We start from the raw sequence: 17,522 nt of genomic DNA, 5'->3' as shown, positions 1-17,522 counted from the left end.
AAATAGCAGGGTCTGTTTTTAAGTAAATGTCCCTCAGAAGTGGAATAGTGAGGAAAGTATGAGCAAGGATAATGATAAACTCTTTGTAAAACACTGTTGCACGCATAACACGATTTAATTTGACCATGATTTTTTATAACATAAAAATAAATGCCAGGTATGAATTTGGAAGAGAAGCTTCAGATAAGTATTTTTTTTCCTCTTTCCTGAGACATGTAACATACCAAAGAATCAAACTGTTTGTCACAGTAAATAGGTGATCATTATTATGTCAAGTCATCTTGTCTTAATGCAGTTCGCCTCTGGAGTAGCTGTGAGGAACGTGTATATTTTCTGTTGAAAGCTATACATCACCTTGACATAGCCTTCCCAAGCTGTTATAACTATACTTAGCCTGAAATGAAGTACACTAATGGGAATTTGTAATATTTTGCCTTAGGGTTTTGAACCAAGAGGGACTGCCATAGGCCAGAGACTGGTCACATGGAATAACATGGTGAAAAATACAGGATACAAAGCAACATTAGCAAATTACCCCTTTAAATATGCAGATGAACAAGCCAAAAGGTAATCGTTTATTAACTTTTAGACAAACCACTGCTAACGAATTCCACTTTTAAACATTGTCTGAGCAAAAAGATTACATCTAAAATGTGTGGCTCAAAATCTTTGCCACTGAATTTGTTGAAATTGTCATTGTCTTTTAAGATTTTGTTGTATATTAGTGAGGGTTTGGGGTTTTTCTTCCTTTTTCAGAAGTGAGAAAATTAATGTTGGTTGCTTATGTTCATCCTTCCGACTTAATATCAAGCGCTTCCTAGGTCATGACTTTGAGGTTATATTGTTACCAGTAGGCTTCTCAGCCTTGAAATAGTGAGGACTTGATTGAAGATCAAACTGTGTTCCATTTCAGCCATCGGGATGATAGATGGTCAGATGATCATTATGAAAGAGAGAAAAGAGAAGTTGACTGGAACTTCCACAAGGACAGCTTTTTCTGTGACGTTCCAAGTGAGTGGCATCATAGATGACAAACCTTTCAGAGTTTCCTGGGATTGAACATGATTGATAACCTAGACTGTCAAGATTAGGTGGCTGGTCACACAGCCTCACTGTTTCTATCGTGCTTAAAGGGGTTTTAGCTTAATTAACTTGTAATTTTACTTCTCTAGCTCAGTCAACCACTAATCTGAATTTATTTACCTAAAATTAAAAATTAATGAGAGATGATTGAGTTATATTCGGTTTTAAGAAAGATATAAATCTAATAAAATTCTTGACCTTGCCCCAAATCTCAACGCATTTAAAAAATTCCTTGTACATTTTTTGGATTGAATCCTGACATAGTCTACAGTATTATCAAAAATGTATATCTAAATTGTTGATTCATTCAAAAAACCTATATTAATAGCCTTCTTGTGCCAGCCTTGTCATTAGACATTACAGGTAGCGAGATGAACAAAATAAAGTCCAGAGGTCCAAAGCTTGAAAGCCTCAGGGACCTAGCTCATATATGAATGAGAAAAGTGAGCTGGGTTAAGAATGCAGGAAGTGATGGTGATTGAGGAGAAGGCAGCAGAATGTGGCCTTGAAAAAACCGAGGGCCCAAAGATTGTAAGAAATTCCCGGAGGCCAGGAATCCAGATTTCATTGTGGAATCACCAGATCTCTAAATGTTGGCAGCAAATTCACTAAATAAAATTCGCTGTAGCCTAGAGTCAGCCTGGTCTCTGTGCAGCTGCCAGGAAGGAGGAGTTCATGGCCTCAAGGAAACATATGTCAGTTTGCAAGTCATTGATTAGCCCTCATGGTTACGGATGAGGAATTGCAATAACTCCAGTTTCTGATTAAGTGAATATTAACATTGAAGCTCTTCTGTTTTCAGCTTTTTGTTGTTGTTGTTGTTGAAAATCCTTCTAAAATATGTTTTTTCCCTATCTTCTTTTATTTGTCTTGAAGACAAGAGTTTACTAAAGAAAACTTTGTGACCATGAAGTTTTTCATGTAATAAAGCTTTATTCATAAATTTGCAAATTGATTTTCTTTGTCAGCACCATTAGGCATTTTAGATCATATAAAACGAATCTACTCTGTTTCAGTTGGTTCATATTAATTTTTTTAATGGCTGAGGAAGCAGAAACAATACTTACTGAGCACCCATTTTTCAGTACCTCATTTAATTCTCACACCTATTTGGGAAAGTGTTGCTGTCTTTATTTTACAGATGAGGAACCAAACCGAGGCTCAGAAAAGTTGTTAGTTGCCTAAGATCATCCAGCTAGTAGATGACAGAACCTGGTTACACCCAGTTCTAACTCTAAAGGCCATGCTCTTTCCAGGATATCACACAACCTCCCGTATTCAGAAATATATTTTGTATTAGTATAATTTTCAAAATGTTTTTTCTAGAACTCTGAACACTCAACCAGAATGAGGAGTATGTCTGTGATCCTGGCCAGCGTTCTGTGTTTAGTTGACTGTTTTTAGTGCTTTTAAGCTGATCACTTGCCGTCTTTGCTCTCTAGTTAGCTGCCAAAGAGAACATCCTTATAATCCATTCTTGATATTCCCTGGTGCATCATTCTTTGATTTTATATACCATTGGGGTGATGGGTTGTGAAATTAAGAGGGAGGCATTCAGTTGATTTTCTGCTGAAAGTTCTTATGGATTGCTCTTCCTAATTACAGTCTGATCAGAACTAGATATGTTACATAACTACTAAGATTTTTAAGATATAGTGAGTAGACAACGGCTTTGAGCTAAAGCAATATTATAGCATTACTCTTTAAAACTTTTTTACATTTTTCTCCTGGATTCCCTACTGCTAATGAATTGCCCAGGTGGTTTCCCAGTTTGAATTATTTCTGAATGCTGAGTCTTCTGAAATAAATGAATAATTTATAAACCTTTTTCTTTCTTTTTTTTTTCTCCTATCACCAGGTGACCGATATTCCAGAGTAGTATTTACTTCAGCTGGAGGGGAGACATTGTGGAATTTACCTGCAATTAAATCAATGTGCAATGTAGATAATTCAAGGGTATGTAAAGTAAAACTGAAATATGTCTAGCACAAATAAGGTTATACTTTTGAAACTCCTTTTACTGCTGACCCTGGTGCCTGATCAGATGAAAGCACTCAAGTGGCTTACCTACCGAGGAGTAAACACCAGCAGAGTGGCTTCGCATTCTTTCGGATCCCAGGATCAAAGTGTCTCTGCTTCCCCACCTTTAAAACAAACCATCTTCCTTAATAAAGAACTCTTTTTCTTTCCCACTCATGTTCTTTGTCCATGATAGTCTTTTGTATTATTTCACAGCTTATTTCCTTTCAGGATAATAGTTAAGCCTTTTTTTTTCTTCTTTTGTTGTATTTTCTCTTCCTAATCTAGTTTCATTGTTCACTCCATTTTCCCCCTGAGGCGATTATCAGCATCTTAATTATGAGATGAAATGCTCACCTTTCTGGCAATCAGTGGGTCATTTGGGCCGATGACCTCAAAGGAAAATTTAGGGCACAGGCTAGGAAAGGGAACATCAAAGGGCATAAATACAGTATCTATGGAAATGGCCAAAGTAATCCAATCCAGATTGCTCTGAACTCTAAACACCTTGCTGCATTACAAGACAGAAAGATGCATGAAGACAGCACCAGAAAGTGTTAAGTCACCTACTGAGCTTGGAAGAGCTGTCAATTTCATGTGTTCAGAGGTAGTTTCTCCAAGTATAAACTGCTGTCTGATGTCGCTAATGGCCTTGCCCAAGCACAGTAACCAGGTAGAAAAGGAACTCGTGTTCTTAGCATAATTCGAAAACGTAAAATCACTGGTCAGTTGAAAATCTAATCACATGCCCTGCTAAGAGCTAGACTGATAATCCAGTGCAATGACCTGTTCTGTCAACAGGGTTTCTTAATGGAACAGGAGGTAGAAAGGACTCTTTGAGATAACCCACAGACGAGCATCTCATTGTGCTGATATAAGTACCTTCTGAGAACTGAGTGGCTTACCCAGGTCACCTAGTTGTTTGGTCCCAGATCTCCTGACTTTATTCTTCATTCTGAAAGTCTCTTTATATATTTTGAAAATAACTTTTGCATTGATGAGGATATCGGGATTTTCTGTGAGTGACATCTTGTCTCTGTGCAGCTCCAAATAGACCAAAGTCACAAACTATCTATAAACAACCCAAAGTTTCTTCATCAGTGGTCAATTTTTATTTGTCATAATTTCTTCTGTTCTACAGCTATCAGTAGGTTATTTAGAAGCTATGAACACACTTCTTGTTGTGGGTTACAACCCTTCTCATATAGAAGGTTAACTCTAAAGTAGCATATATGTACAGCACTTGCTATGTGCAAGGCTTTATGCTGGGTACTTTACTTCTCTCACAATGGACCTGTGACCTTGGAATAACACCATTGTTTTTTTATTGGAGTAAAATTGCTTTACAATGTTGTGTTAGTTTCTGCTGTACAATGAAGTGGATCAGCTATATGTATACATATATCCCCTCCCTCTTGGACTTCCCTCCCCACCCCATCCCACCCATCTAGGTCATCATGGAGCACCAAGCTGAGCTCCCTGAGCTATACAGTAGGTTCCCACTAGTTATCTATTTTACACATGGTCGTGTATTTATGTCAAACCTAATCTCCCAATTCATCCCACCCTCCCCTTCCCCTTCTGTGTCCACATGTCCATTCTCTACGTCTACATCTCTATATCTGCCCTACAGAAGGTTCATCTGTACCATTTTTCTAGATTCCACATATATGCGTTAATATACATCTTAACAGATGAGCAGTTAAGTTTAGAGAAGTTAAGCGAGTCTGGTTACTTTATAATCACACCTTGGATGAGAACAGTTCATTAACTTCTATGCCTCTTAGATCTCGCTAGTCTACCCTTGCAGTTAATTTTGAGACCTTCCCTCCCTGGAAGACACTAGAGTGATTGAATTCACTCAGTTGATTAAAGCTGATGTTTATTGCGTGTTGTTAATATTTGTCAGGAAGTGTTCCAAACACTTTATTGAATTATTTCATTTAATCCTCATGACAGTGTTAGGAATGAAGCACTATTATTTCGCCTATTTTATAGATGAGAAAAGTTCACGCAGGTGGCAAGTGGCAGATGCAGGATTTCAACCCAGCCAAGTCTAATTCCAGAGTCTGTGCCTTTACCCACCATTCTTTCTGCTTCCGTAATGCAGATTACCACTCCCCCTATTTGTGTTTTGCCTTGTGTATACCATTTCCCACTCAACTGAACCTCAAAGAATCATCATGGCCTAGAGTAAGTATACTTTTTTTAAAGATCCAGCAATTTATTCTATGAATACGTCTTAGACTCTTATGGACTCAAAAGCCAGTAAGCAGTACTGTGCCATTATAGCTTTCATAAGTGAAAACAGTATATTATTTTATATATATTTCAGATGATAAAAATCAGCATCAATAGGTAGCTTACAAAAAGGTATACAGAAAGGATAAGATAAAGAAGTTGAATGAATTACATGAAGGGACAATAATGGGAGGAAAATAATAAAGCTAAGGATGAGATTGAACACAGAATAATGCATACCCCACAATTCTGTATATTTGAGCGGTGGTGAGCTTCAAACTTGTCTCTAACCTCCCTGGCAGCCAGAGCAAAAAGGAATTCATGATCAGAGACAAAAGTCACTTAAGTAGAGTAACAAATGTGTTTTTTAGAAGAAGCCCATCTTTTCCTCACACTAAGACAGGAAAGGATTGTTCCCATAGGCTTCATAAAAGAAGTGTGATGTTGTGAACAAAGTTCTTAGCAGGTTTACAAGAGGTACAGTATTGATTCTTGGTTTGTAAACCATATCTCAAGTAGGTTGGTAGCAGGAAAACATTATAGCAGAAGCATTTCTACAGGGATAAAGCAATGAAAGCTAAATACGGAGTTTCTAATGGTTTGGCTTGATGCATCTGCAAAATTTAGACTATCGAAAAGAATAGATATCTGCTTGTCTGAGGTTTTTTTCCTACTGGGCTCATAATAAGGATTGGATAGCTGTGAGTTCAAGTCTGTAATCCCTGGCAAGAACATAACAATTTGTGATCCTCTTGTAAAAATTTGAGGAACAGACCCAAGACACGTACATCTGAATGAATGGTCAAGCCAATTGTAGATCCACACCAATAAATGAATAAACAGAATCAAGGTCCCCAAATACTACCTCAAGGAGCATGGTTGTAATTTTAACTTTTTAAATTAAATACTTTTTTGCCAGTTGCAAATGCCCTTGGATTCTAGTCTCAAACTCTGCTATGAACCCAGAATAACATATGTTTCTCATAGAGATAATGTATTCAGTGATATCTTAAATAATAACTATTGGTCAACAGTTCAGATTTCAGTTATTACTGTACTTTTTTGAGTCTCCCAGCTCAAGACCCTTTGAGGATTTTTATTTGTTATGGCGGTTTGGGCAAAATGTGTCCTGAGGCTACTTGGCAGTCTTTCCCTTTCTTCCCCCCTCAAATCCTAGCTATTGTACCTAACCACTTGGTTATTAACAACTATCAAGTAGAATGGGACACACACCAAATGGTACAGAGCAGAAGAGCTTAATTGTTGGTGGGTTGACTCCAGAAAACATCTGGTAATCAGTGTAATGGCACGAGACCAGGTCTTTCAGTGGCCCCCTGCCTGTGCTGATAATACGTTGAGTTCAAATTCCAGATCCCATTTAAATTACATGCCACTTATAGTTCAGATGGGCTCTGGTTTCCAGAGTGAAGAGCTTCTGTTTCTGATGCTCGTCTACCTCCTCACAGAAATGCTTGGGTTTTTTTTTTAGACTCTTTCAAAAGGAGCCTCAGTTGACTCCCCTAATCTTCTTCATTACTTTTTTCTGCACTTTGACATTCCTACGGGACACACTGGCAGAGAGTCGTTAGTAACAAAGAAGTGTGTGTGTCTCTAATCTTGACTCTGCTGGAAGCCCTTTACCCTATTTCTTAGTCTTTGCATAGTGTAGATGCTGGAGCTCAGAGGAATCAGCTTGTAGAAGGGATTTGAAATCTGGTGCCTAAGACCCATTTTACTTGGGTAGCTTTTGTGGACAGCTGGAATGCCCCCCTCACACGCTTAGAGGACCCCAGAAATGTGTTTCCTGGTGCTTGTTTTAAAGAGAGCTGTGGAGCCCTTGCTTCTCCCTCTCTAGGCTCCCTTCAACTTTCAATACATGAGGAACTTGGTCACGTGGGGAAGGAGTGTCTAGCAGTTGAATGAACCTGGTATTAAGAGCTTAATTTTCTTCCCTTTATTCTTTCCTTAGCTTCTTAACATATCTCCAACTTGGCCATTGGTTTTGAAAGTTAAGGGATCATTTAAAACTCTGCTGATTTCTTCTTTTTCTCTCCTCTTCCTTTACTCTTATTTGAAGCCAACTCCACCCCTGCTACTATCTAACTAGGGAAGTGTGCAAAGACGTGTTAGCACCACGTAAGCAAAATGATCCCTAAAAATCCCGTTTGTGAATACCTAGAATGAAAAGGGCTTTCCTCATGAGAGTTGCAAGAAATTGCTCTCATTAACTCCATCCTTATTTTTATAAACTTCAAAGATTTCAAAATCATTCCTGTCAATCCCTTTCCCAAGAATATGGCAAAGGTGCAGCTGCCTTCTGCATAAAGATACACCTGCTTGCCAAGCTCTTTAAGCCCCACAATATAAAATAGGACTCTGTGTTGTGTTATCTCAGTCCCAGGTGACTAAGTTGTGCCGTTATCCCATCTCACTTACAGACTTTGGCACTCTGTCCACAGGTTCACATAGACCCTTACACATAATAAGCTGTTTCTCGTGTTGAATTGTAACGGTTTGTTTTCTTGTCTGATTTCCCTGCCTCACTGTGAGCCACTTGAGAGCAGGACCACTTTGCCTTATTTGTCTTGATAGGTGCTCAACAAATATTTCTCCTTTTGGATGGATGGATGGATGGATGGATGGGGGACATACTCCCTGAAAGCCTAGACAATCCTTGAGCTCCATTCCTTTAGATTCAGGGCACTGGCATCCAACTCAGGATAAATGTCTTCTCTCTGTCCTTATTTCTTACCCTGTAAAAGAGTCCTCAAAAACTGTTTTCCAAAGGTTGTACATCAGCCATCACCTTTGAATGTGAGGACTGGCCCTCCAGAGGCTCATTAGCTTTTTTTTTTTTTTTTGCGGTACGCGGGCCTCTCACTGCTGTGGCCTCTCCCGTTGCAGAGCACAGGCTCCGGACGCTCAGGCTCAGCGGCCATGGCTCATGGGCCCAGCCGCTCCGCGGCATGTGGGATCTTCCCGGACCGGGGCACGAACCCGTGTCTCCGGACTCTCAACCACTGCGCCACCAGGGAAGCCCTAGCACTTATTTTTGATAGCAGCCATCAAAGTAGTATTTGGTCTGTGTTTGTCATGTCCAATTTTTTAATCTTTGGTCAGATACACACATAAAAATCCCCTGCAATTCTTTGAAAGGGTTATTCAAGGACAATTCTGTGCTTTCGTTTCCAGTTTTAGCTGGCAACCCTGTTTCCTTTATCCTTGGCTTTTGGTTATTTGAGCAAGTACAAATATGGTCCTTCTAGCTGATAGTGGGTTTCATAATGGATACAGTTCATTTTCTTCCATCTGTAAACTGTCAGGCATTGGGGTTGTGTTCCCTTTCTTTCAGTTCACCAGGCTGACCCCAGGGACTTGCCTGTTATTTCTTTGTGGGGTAAACCTGGTTATCTGAGAGATGCTATTCCAGGGTTTCCTGTTATTTATTAGGTGGTTCCGTTTCCCCTGAGTTAGCCCATGTGAATATTTTAACCTAGAAACAATTCAATATTAATTATTCTATTTTATGAAATGTCAAGTAATTATCACTCTTTAAAAATGAGCTTAAAAATTAAACCTTTGTTAAAATCAACATTGTTTTAGTACACTTGTATAATAACCCTTTGACTCATTTTTCTTTACCCCCAATAGAGTATCTTAAAAAAAAAAAACCCAACTTTTTATTATGGAAATTTGCAAACAGAGGCAAAAGTAGAATAGTAGAGTGAATCCCTATGTGCAGGTCACCCAACTTCAGCAATTCACAATACGTGGCCAATCTCCCTTCATCTACACCTTGCCCCTGTAGAACAAGTCCCAGTAAACTGTCTTCATAGCCAAGTTACAAGTAACTTGGTTCTTGGATAAGTCTAAGTTCTAAAGAGGTGAATTGTGCCAACTTCTACTTTGAGAAAATATTTCAACGCATGATTGATAAAGCCTACTTTAATAAAAGGGAAAGGGTGGTTTTAATCTTATTAGAAAAAAGAATACTTATGCCCTTCTTGAACTTTGGAGTTTCTTCCCTGGAACAACCTTTGGTAAATAGAGATGAGGGAAAGTGATAGGAGTGGGTCGTCTTTAGCCCTGGCACTTCCGGAGAAGTCTCTGGACAGGCTCAAGAGCAGGGGGATATTTCTTATTCTCACCCTCAGGGAAGAGGGGCCATTTGTAATTTATAGATTTTTAAGATGATGGGATTGTGCAGGCCTCACTCTAATCTTAGCAATGCCAGCTTTGACATTGGAACAAATTTCAATTTTCTATAACAAGAACAGCTGTAAGAAGGAAAGCCTTACTCCAGGAATAGTGTTCTAAATGAAATACTATCCACGTTAAATCCAGAATTGTTAATACTTACTAATAGCAGCAGACCCCTGTTTACCAAAACAGAAAGTTCCCCAAAAGGGGGAGTTAGCCAACTTGAATAAACTTTGAAAGATGTGGAAGAAATAATTAAATTCCTACTGAAGTATTTTATTACTTTTATATGTTTATTTAAAATCATATATATATGTATATATATATACACACACATATAATTTTAATTTAGAAACATTTTCCCCCTCTACTCATATATCAGGAAACAATTTTATTCCAGGTTTTTCATGCGTCTTTGGCTTCTGATATTACCAGAATCACTTTTTTGAGTCTGACAGTTATCTAGAGACTATCATCTTTGCCTCCAAGTTGACTGAAATATAGTACCTTTGTCACCAAATATTTCACGCTGATTACCAGAAATTTTAGGCAAAGCCACAAGTTCGTTTTATATATCAATTGGGCAATTGTTCTCTTAATTAATCCCATAGGTATACATACATAAGCTTCACAGCCTATCCATTTTATTGCTTTTTAAAGTGACTTTGAAAAGGCTTGTTTACTAAAGAGGTGTTAATTTTACCTCCTTTTTGAAACCAAACTGGCATTGATTGAAATTGTTTCACACTTGTATGTCATCCCCAAATAGGAGTTTGTTGTTCAAAATGAAGTAACCTAGGGAGCCTTCTGCAGCAGAAGAGAGCAGATCTGGGGGGAAAACTCACCTTGTGTTCAAACCGATGCCTAATTCAGAGGATGATTCTATAACTTCTGTAACTTTCCTGTCCCTCAAGGCCACCGTCATTCAGACCTTTCTGTGAACTGATTTTAAACGTCAGTTCTTCCGCGTGTCTCTGTCTCTGCAGATCAGATCTCATCCCCAGTTTGGTGATCTCTGCCAGAGGACCACGGCCGCTTCCTGCTGCCCCAGCTGGACGCTGGGGAACTACATTGCTATTCTGAACAACAGATCATCCTGCCAGAAAATCGTCGAGCGAGACGTTTCTCATACCTTGAAGCTACTTCGGACCTGCGCCAAACACTACCAGAACGGCACCCTGGAGCCGGACTGCTGGGACATGGCGGCCCGGAGGAAGGACCAGCTCAAGTGCACCAACGTGCCACGGAAATGTACCAAGTACAATGCTGTGTACCAGATCCTCCACTACTTGGTGGACAAAGACTTTATGGCCCCAAAGACAGCCGACTACACACCCGCTTTAAAGTACAGCATGCTCTTCTCGCCCACAGAGAAAGGGGAGAGCATGATGAACATTTACTTGGACAACTTCGAAAACTGGAACGCTTCCGACGGCGTCACCACCATCACCGGGATTGAGTTTGGGATCAAACACAGTTTGTTTCAGGATTATCTTCTGATGGATACTGTGTATCCTGCCATCGCCATCGTGATCGTCCTCTCAGTCATGTGTGTCTACACCAAGTCCATGTTTATCACTCTGATGACCATGTTTGCCATCATCAGTTCCTTGATTGTGTCCTATTTTCTCTACCGCGTGGTGTTTAACTTTGAATTTTTCCCTTTTATGAACCTCACTGCACTCATTATTTTGGTGGGCATTGGGGCGGATGATGCTTTTGTCCTGTGTGATGTCTGGAACTACACCAAATTTGACAAGCCTCACGCGGAAACCTCAGAGACGGTGAGCATCACGCTGCAACACGCCGCCCTCTCCATGTTCGTCACCAGTTTTACCACGGCGGCTGCCTTTTACGCTAACTACGTGAGCAATATCACAGCCATCCGATGCTTTGGGGTATACGCGGGGACAGCTATACTGGTGAATTATGTTTTGATGGTCACATGGCTTCCGGCCGTGGTTGTCCTGCACGAGCGGTATCTTCTCAATATCTTCAGCTGCTTCAAGAAGCCCCAGCAGCAAATATACGATAACAAAAGCTGCTGGACAGTGGCCTGTCAGAAGTGCCACAAAGTCCTTTTTGCCATTTCGGAAGCGTCTCGAATTTTTTTTGAAAAAGTATTGCCGTGCATCGTCATTAAGTTTCGCTACCTATGGCTGGTCTGGTTCCTGGCCTTAACTGTGGGCGGGGCCTACATCGTCTGCATAAACCCAAAGATGAAGCTGCCCTCTTTGGAGCTGTCCGAGTTCCAGGTGTTCAGGTCGTCCCACCCTTTTGAACGTTACGACGCCGAGTACAAAAAGCTTTTCATGTTTGAGCGCGTCCACCACGGAGAGGAGCTCCACATGCCCATCACGGTCATCTGGGGTGTGTCCCCAGAAGACAATGGCAACCCCCTAAACCCTAAGAGCAAAGGGAAGCTGACCTTAGACGGTGGCTTTAACATTGCCAGCCCAGCTTCCCAGGTCTGGATTTTGCAGTTCTGTCAAAAACTGAGAAATCAGACATTCTTTCACCAGACTGATGAACAGGACTTCACCAGCTGCTTCATTGAGACCTTCAAGCAGTGGATGGAAAACCAGGACTGCGATGAGCCTACCCTGTACCCGTGCTGCAGCCACTGGAGCTTCCCCTATAAGCAAGAGATTTTCGAACTGTGCATCAAGAGAGCCATCATGGAGCTGGAGAGGAGTACGGGCTACCATTTGGATAGCAAAACCCCAGGGCCAAGGTTTGATATCAATGATACCATCAGGGCAGTCGTGCTAGAGTTCCAAAGCACCTACCTCTTCACACTGGCTTATGAAAAGATGCATCAGTTTTATAAAGAGGTGGACTTGTGGATTTCCAACGAGCTGAGTTCTGCCCCCGAGGGCCTCAGCCACGGCTGGTTTGTCAGCAATCTGGAGTTCTATGACCTCCAGGACAGCCTCTCCGATGGCACCCTCATCGCCATGGGGCTCTCCGTGGCCGTGGCCTTTAGTGTGATGCTGCTTACAACTTGGAACATCATCATAAGCCTTTATGCCATCATTTCGATCGCCGGAACTATATTTGTCACCGTTGGTTCTCTCGTCCTGCTGGGCTGGGAGCTAAACGTCTTGGAGTCGGTCACTATTTCGGTTGCGGTCGGCCTGTCTGTAGACTTTGCCGTCCATTATGGGGTTGCTTACCGCTTGGCCCCGGATACCGACCGAGAAGGGAAGGTGATCTTCTCTCTGAGTCGCATGGGCTCTGCCATTGCCATGGCCGCACTCACCACCTTCGTGGCTGGGGCCATGATGATGCCCTCCACGGTTCTGGCTTACACCCAGCTGGGCACCTTCATGATGCTCATCATGTGTATCAGCTGGGCTTTTGCCACCTTCTTTTTTCAGTGCATGTGCCGGTGCCTTGGGCCGCAGGGTACCTGTGGTCAGATTCCTTTACCTAAAAAACTCCAATGCAGTGCCTTCTCCCACACCTTGTCGACAAGTCCTGGTGACAAGGGACAAAGCAAGACACACACCGTGAATGCTTATCATTTAGATCCCAGGGGCCAAAAAGCTGAAATGGAGCATGAGTTTTACGAATTAGAACCTCTGGCAGCCCACAGCTGTATGGCCTCTGAGAAGACCACTTACGAAGAGACCCACATCTGCTCTGAACTTTTCAACAGCCAGGCAAAGAAGTTAGGGATGCCTGTACACACAGCTTACAACAGCGAACTCAACCAAAGCACCAAAAATGAAACCAGCTCTGCCTTGTTGCAGCCCTCTCTTGAACAGCACACCATGTGTCACTTCTTCTCTCTGCATCAGAGATGTAGCTGCCCAAATGCCTACAAACCTTTGAAATATGGCCTGCCATCTTGCCAGCAGATGCGTGACTGCTTGTGCCACCAGTGTGCTCCGACTACCAGCAGCTTCATGCATGTCCAGAACGGCCTGGCCCCTCTGAAGGCTGCACACCAAGCCCCCGAGGGCTTCGTGCATCCCATCCCACACATCCACCACTGTCCCTGTCTACAGGGCAGAGTGAAACCCCCTGGAATGCAGAATTCTCTGCCCAGGAGTTTTTTCCACCACCCGGGTCAGCACATTCAGGTCCAAGAAAAACTCGGTAAGACCAGCGTACACAGTCTTCAGAGCCTAGAAGAGCATCTTCCAAAGATGGCAGAGCCGTCGTCATTGGTCTGCAGGAGCGCTGGAGCTTCACACAAAGCATGCTGTGCTCCTGAGACACACCAAAGGGGACTCTGTAAAAACAGAGACATCGGGAACGTGGAGGGCAGTGGAGGGGCTGCAAACAAGGACTCCAGTTCAGTGAGTCCAACTGACAAGGCAGAAAGGCAAGTGGAGCCAGGCCTGTCACAGACTGATGTCATCGTAAACTCAGAACACTTCAATCAGAATGAACCCCAATTCATCTTTAACCATTTAATGGGGGAGGCTGGTTATAGGTCCTGCCCAAACAATCCACAAAGTCATGGCAGGATTGTGAGAGTTAAGTGCAGTTCTGGGGACTGTCAAATACCAAACCTTGAAGCCAACGTGCCTGCTGTATTAACACACTCGGAACTTTCTGGCGAAAGTTTGTTAATAAAAACACTTTAATAAATATTGTATTAAACCAGTGCCTCAATTGTTCCTTTGAAATGGAAGTAAAATCCAGAAGTTTAGAAAGGGAGTCCAAAAATATAGGAACAAGCATGTTTAACTTTGTCAAAAACCATGAGATATTTTTAGATTCCATATGAACAATCAACAAACTCACTTATCTAATAAGTGTTAGCTATTTGGGATTTTAGATTTTCAAAAAGTACAGTTGTTTTTTTACATTTATACCCAGCTTGAAAAGTTATTGTCTCTCTCTCTCCACCCTCTCATAGCAGTGAGTCAGAGATTTAGAGTTTGAATTATCTAGAACTTTCATTTCTCCCTGGCAGTTGTATTTACCTGATACCCTTATTCTGGTGCCTTTGGTTGTCAGTAATAAGGACTTTTGATGACTCAAAACAAACACTGATTTTAAGAGAGCTACTTCAGTTGGGCTCTAGTAACTAAACAACATTAAAATTTCTATTTTTGGTGAGGCTTCATTCAGAAATGAATCGCCAAGCATTTAAATAGTGCATTCCACCTGTCTGCACAGGTAGACTTTACATGAAGCCAATGACCCATTTATATCTAAATTGGTGTCTTTTGTCCACATTAGCCAAAATGTTCAGTTGTTCCATGGTTACATCTATTCACCCAGGAATCATGAGCACCATCTTGTGTCAGGTGACAGTGATGTTAGTGTCACAGAAGGGAAAGCACAGATGAAGAGAGGTGATTACCTGAAATTATGCTACATTTCTTAAGATAAGTTGCATCTTGACCAAAAGAGCCCCAGGTCAGATGAGCCCCAGCCCCCTGAAGCAGTCAGAATAGAGGAACTTGTTCTATGCAGGTTTGTTTCCATCTTGGCCCCTCAGGGGATGTGTTCAGATGGCTGCTTTCTCCTGGGTTCAAGTGTCTCAGGATGTGCACGGATGATTTTACTGGGCAACTAACACCTGGAAATGCTGAGCCTGCAGCCAGCACCTTAAATGACACTCGTGTGTCTTGTATTAGCTCAAGCTCCAGTCCTTGAGCTGTTGGAGCACACTTTCTGGGTAATTCTTCAGATGACATAGCCTCCTTACAGGGTGTCATCTGATACTGTGTGCATTCCTGCCCCAGACAGGAAGAGTTCCACTGCATTCTTCTTCCTTCCGGGAAGTTTGGTCCTCTGAAGGATATTGGAGGGAATATTTCTAAATACAACATTCTTTCCAAAAGTTATTTTCTAAGGATGGTTTTCCAACTTAGACCTGCGTGTTATTCAGGACCTGAAAAAAGCTGTCAAGAGTTGGAAGGGAGGGCTTCCCTGGTGGTGCAGTGGTTAAGAATCCGCCTGCCAATGCAGGGGACACAGGTTCGAGCCCTGGTGGGGGAAGATCCCACATGCTGCGGAGCAACTAAGCCCGTGCGCCACAACTACTGAGCCTGCGCTCTAGAGCCTGCGAGCCACAACTACTGAAGCCCGCGTGCCTAGAGCCCGAGCTCCGCAACAAGAGAAGCCACCGCAATGAGAAGCCTGCGCACCGCAACTAAGAGTAGCCCCCGCTTGCCGCAACTAGAGAAAGCCGCGCACAGCAACAAACACCCAACGCAGCCAAAAAGAAATAATAATAAATAAAATAAATATTTTTAAAAAAAGAGTTGGAAGGGGTCTTGTGATTCATTGACTCCAACCCACCTGCACCAAACCACATTTCCATTAAGTAGCTTTCCAGCTTTTGCTTGAATACTTCAGTGACAAGAAACTTACTATCTGACTACCTTGGTTGAACCCAACTCTGTTGTCCTGTAGTTTTTCTACACTGTTCGGTCCTCATTCTGTTCTCTGATGTGAAAACACACATCTTTCATCTCTTTGCCAGATGACATCCCTAAAGAGATTTGAAAACAGTAATCATGTCCTCCCATAACATCCCCATTTCACTCAACTGTTCTTCTCATGACCAGGTTTTAAGCATTTCAAACATTGACTGAGCAATTATGGTCTCTGGATAAGTAAGGTTATCAAACTCCCTGCCCAAGTGTGGTACCCAAAACAGACTCCAATACAGCACAGGAAGGAGGACCAGCCCCAGGGAGACAGGATGATACTTCTGGTAGTTCACTTAGAGATGGAAATAACTTTTGGCTCAAGCCTTACAGCTAGCTGCCTCTCGTGCAGCTTCAAGGAAACTCAACCCACTAGGTCTCTCCCACACATACTGCTGCTAAGCTGCCTCTTCGGACCAGTTCCTTTGTAACCCTGACTTCGGGATCATATGTGCATCCCTAGTGCACTTAATTTTTTTTTTTTTAATGGATTTATTGGAGTCTAATTGCTTTACAGTGGTGTGTTAGTTTCTGCTGTATAACAAAGTGAATCAGCTATATGTATACATGTATCCCCATATCTCCTCCCTCTTGCGTCTCCCTCCCACCCTCCCTACCCCACCCCTCTCGATGGACACAAAGCACCGAGTTGATCTCCTTGTAGTGCACTTAATTCTGTTAGAAAAATCCAAGGAAGAGAAGGGAACACTTGAAAATAGGGCTCTCAATCCCCAACACTAGATTCTTTGTTCTTCTTCTGAAATGTGTAAACATAAAGTTGGCCAGTGAAAATGTAGTGACCCAAAGTTTGTTTTGTTTTTTTTTTGCTTTTTTTTTTTTTTAATACTGAGCATGGACAGAGATTGAATCGAAGGGCAAAGGAGAAGCAAACTTCTTTCCAGAGAGTCCAACCTGAAAGACTTTCAGGTGAGCTGTCATTTCATTTAGAAAATAAAAACTGGAGTGAAAGGGACCTAGGAGGAGGAGAGGAGAAGTCCTTTGTCTTCTCCCTTGGGCCTCAGTCCTGTGCTGCTCTTGGCCTGCTCTGCACCTGCTCTGGTTCCAGGATGCCAGGGGGGCCTGTCTTCCCTCCCACCCCCACCCCTTCTGCTTAATTACCCTCAACCTTGACTGTGGCCGGAACCTTTCCACATTGATTTCATCTACAGACTTTGGACTTTGAGTTGACTGTATTTCTCATGCAGGAATTTTCTAGAGAATTTGTTACCTGGGACTAGAAAGCTTTTTAAAAAATATTATTCCTCATTGCTGGGCAGCAAAGGATCACTATTTCTAGCTCTGTTTCACAAAGACATTTCATCCATTGTCCTAGAGGGACTGCAAAGCCGAGAAGAGGCTAAATTGTAGTAGGGGAAAAGAGTCCTTTCACTGTGAAATATTTGTAACTTGAAGGGTATTTGCTTATGAAAAGGATGTTCTTACTCTCTGTTACTGCAGCAGAACACACCTCTGAGGTTCGATTCCGTGTTACCAAGTTTGTTCCTGACTTCTTCCTTGCAAGGTCACTTTTTAAATCCCTACTTGATTGAAAAGTGTAATAGGCCAAGAGCACAAAGTTTT

At 42.0% G+C, this 17,522-nt stretch overlaps 1 protein-coding gene across 4 annotated transcripts in view; it reads left to right on the top strand.

Annotated features, from left to right (window-relative positions):
• Window positions 1–14,141, top strand: part of DISP1 (dispatched RND transporter family member 1) — a gene marked incomplete at its 3' end in the record, with an annotated part of 215,449 nt that extends 201,308 nt beyond the window's left edge. For all 4 annotated transcript variants that reach the window (XM_079698634.1, XM_079698633.1, XM_079698636.1 and 1 more), the window contains exons 5-8: window positions 440–567; window positions 914–1,011; window positions 2,942–3,039; window positions 10,530–14,141. In XM_079698634.1, coding sequence (XP_079554760.1) covers window positions 440–567; window positions 914–1,011; window positions 2,942–3,039; window positions 10,530–14,141 — 3,936 coding nt within the window. The remainder of the gene's footprint in view (window positions 1–439; window positions 568–913; window positions 1,012–2,941; window positions 3,040–10,529) is intronic.
• Window positions 14,142–17,522: the final 3,381 nt, after the last annotated feature.

Source organism: Hyperoodon ampullatus (genome assembly GCF_949752795.1).
Source record: "Hyperoodon ampullatus genome assembly, chromosome: 2".
NCBI lineage: Eukaryota > Metazoa > Chordata > Mammalia > Artiodactyla > Ziphiidae > Hyperoodon > Hyperoodon ampullatus.
Note: the sequence above shows the minus strand (reverse complement) of the source record. Positions and strands in the feature narration are given on the sequence as shown.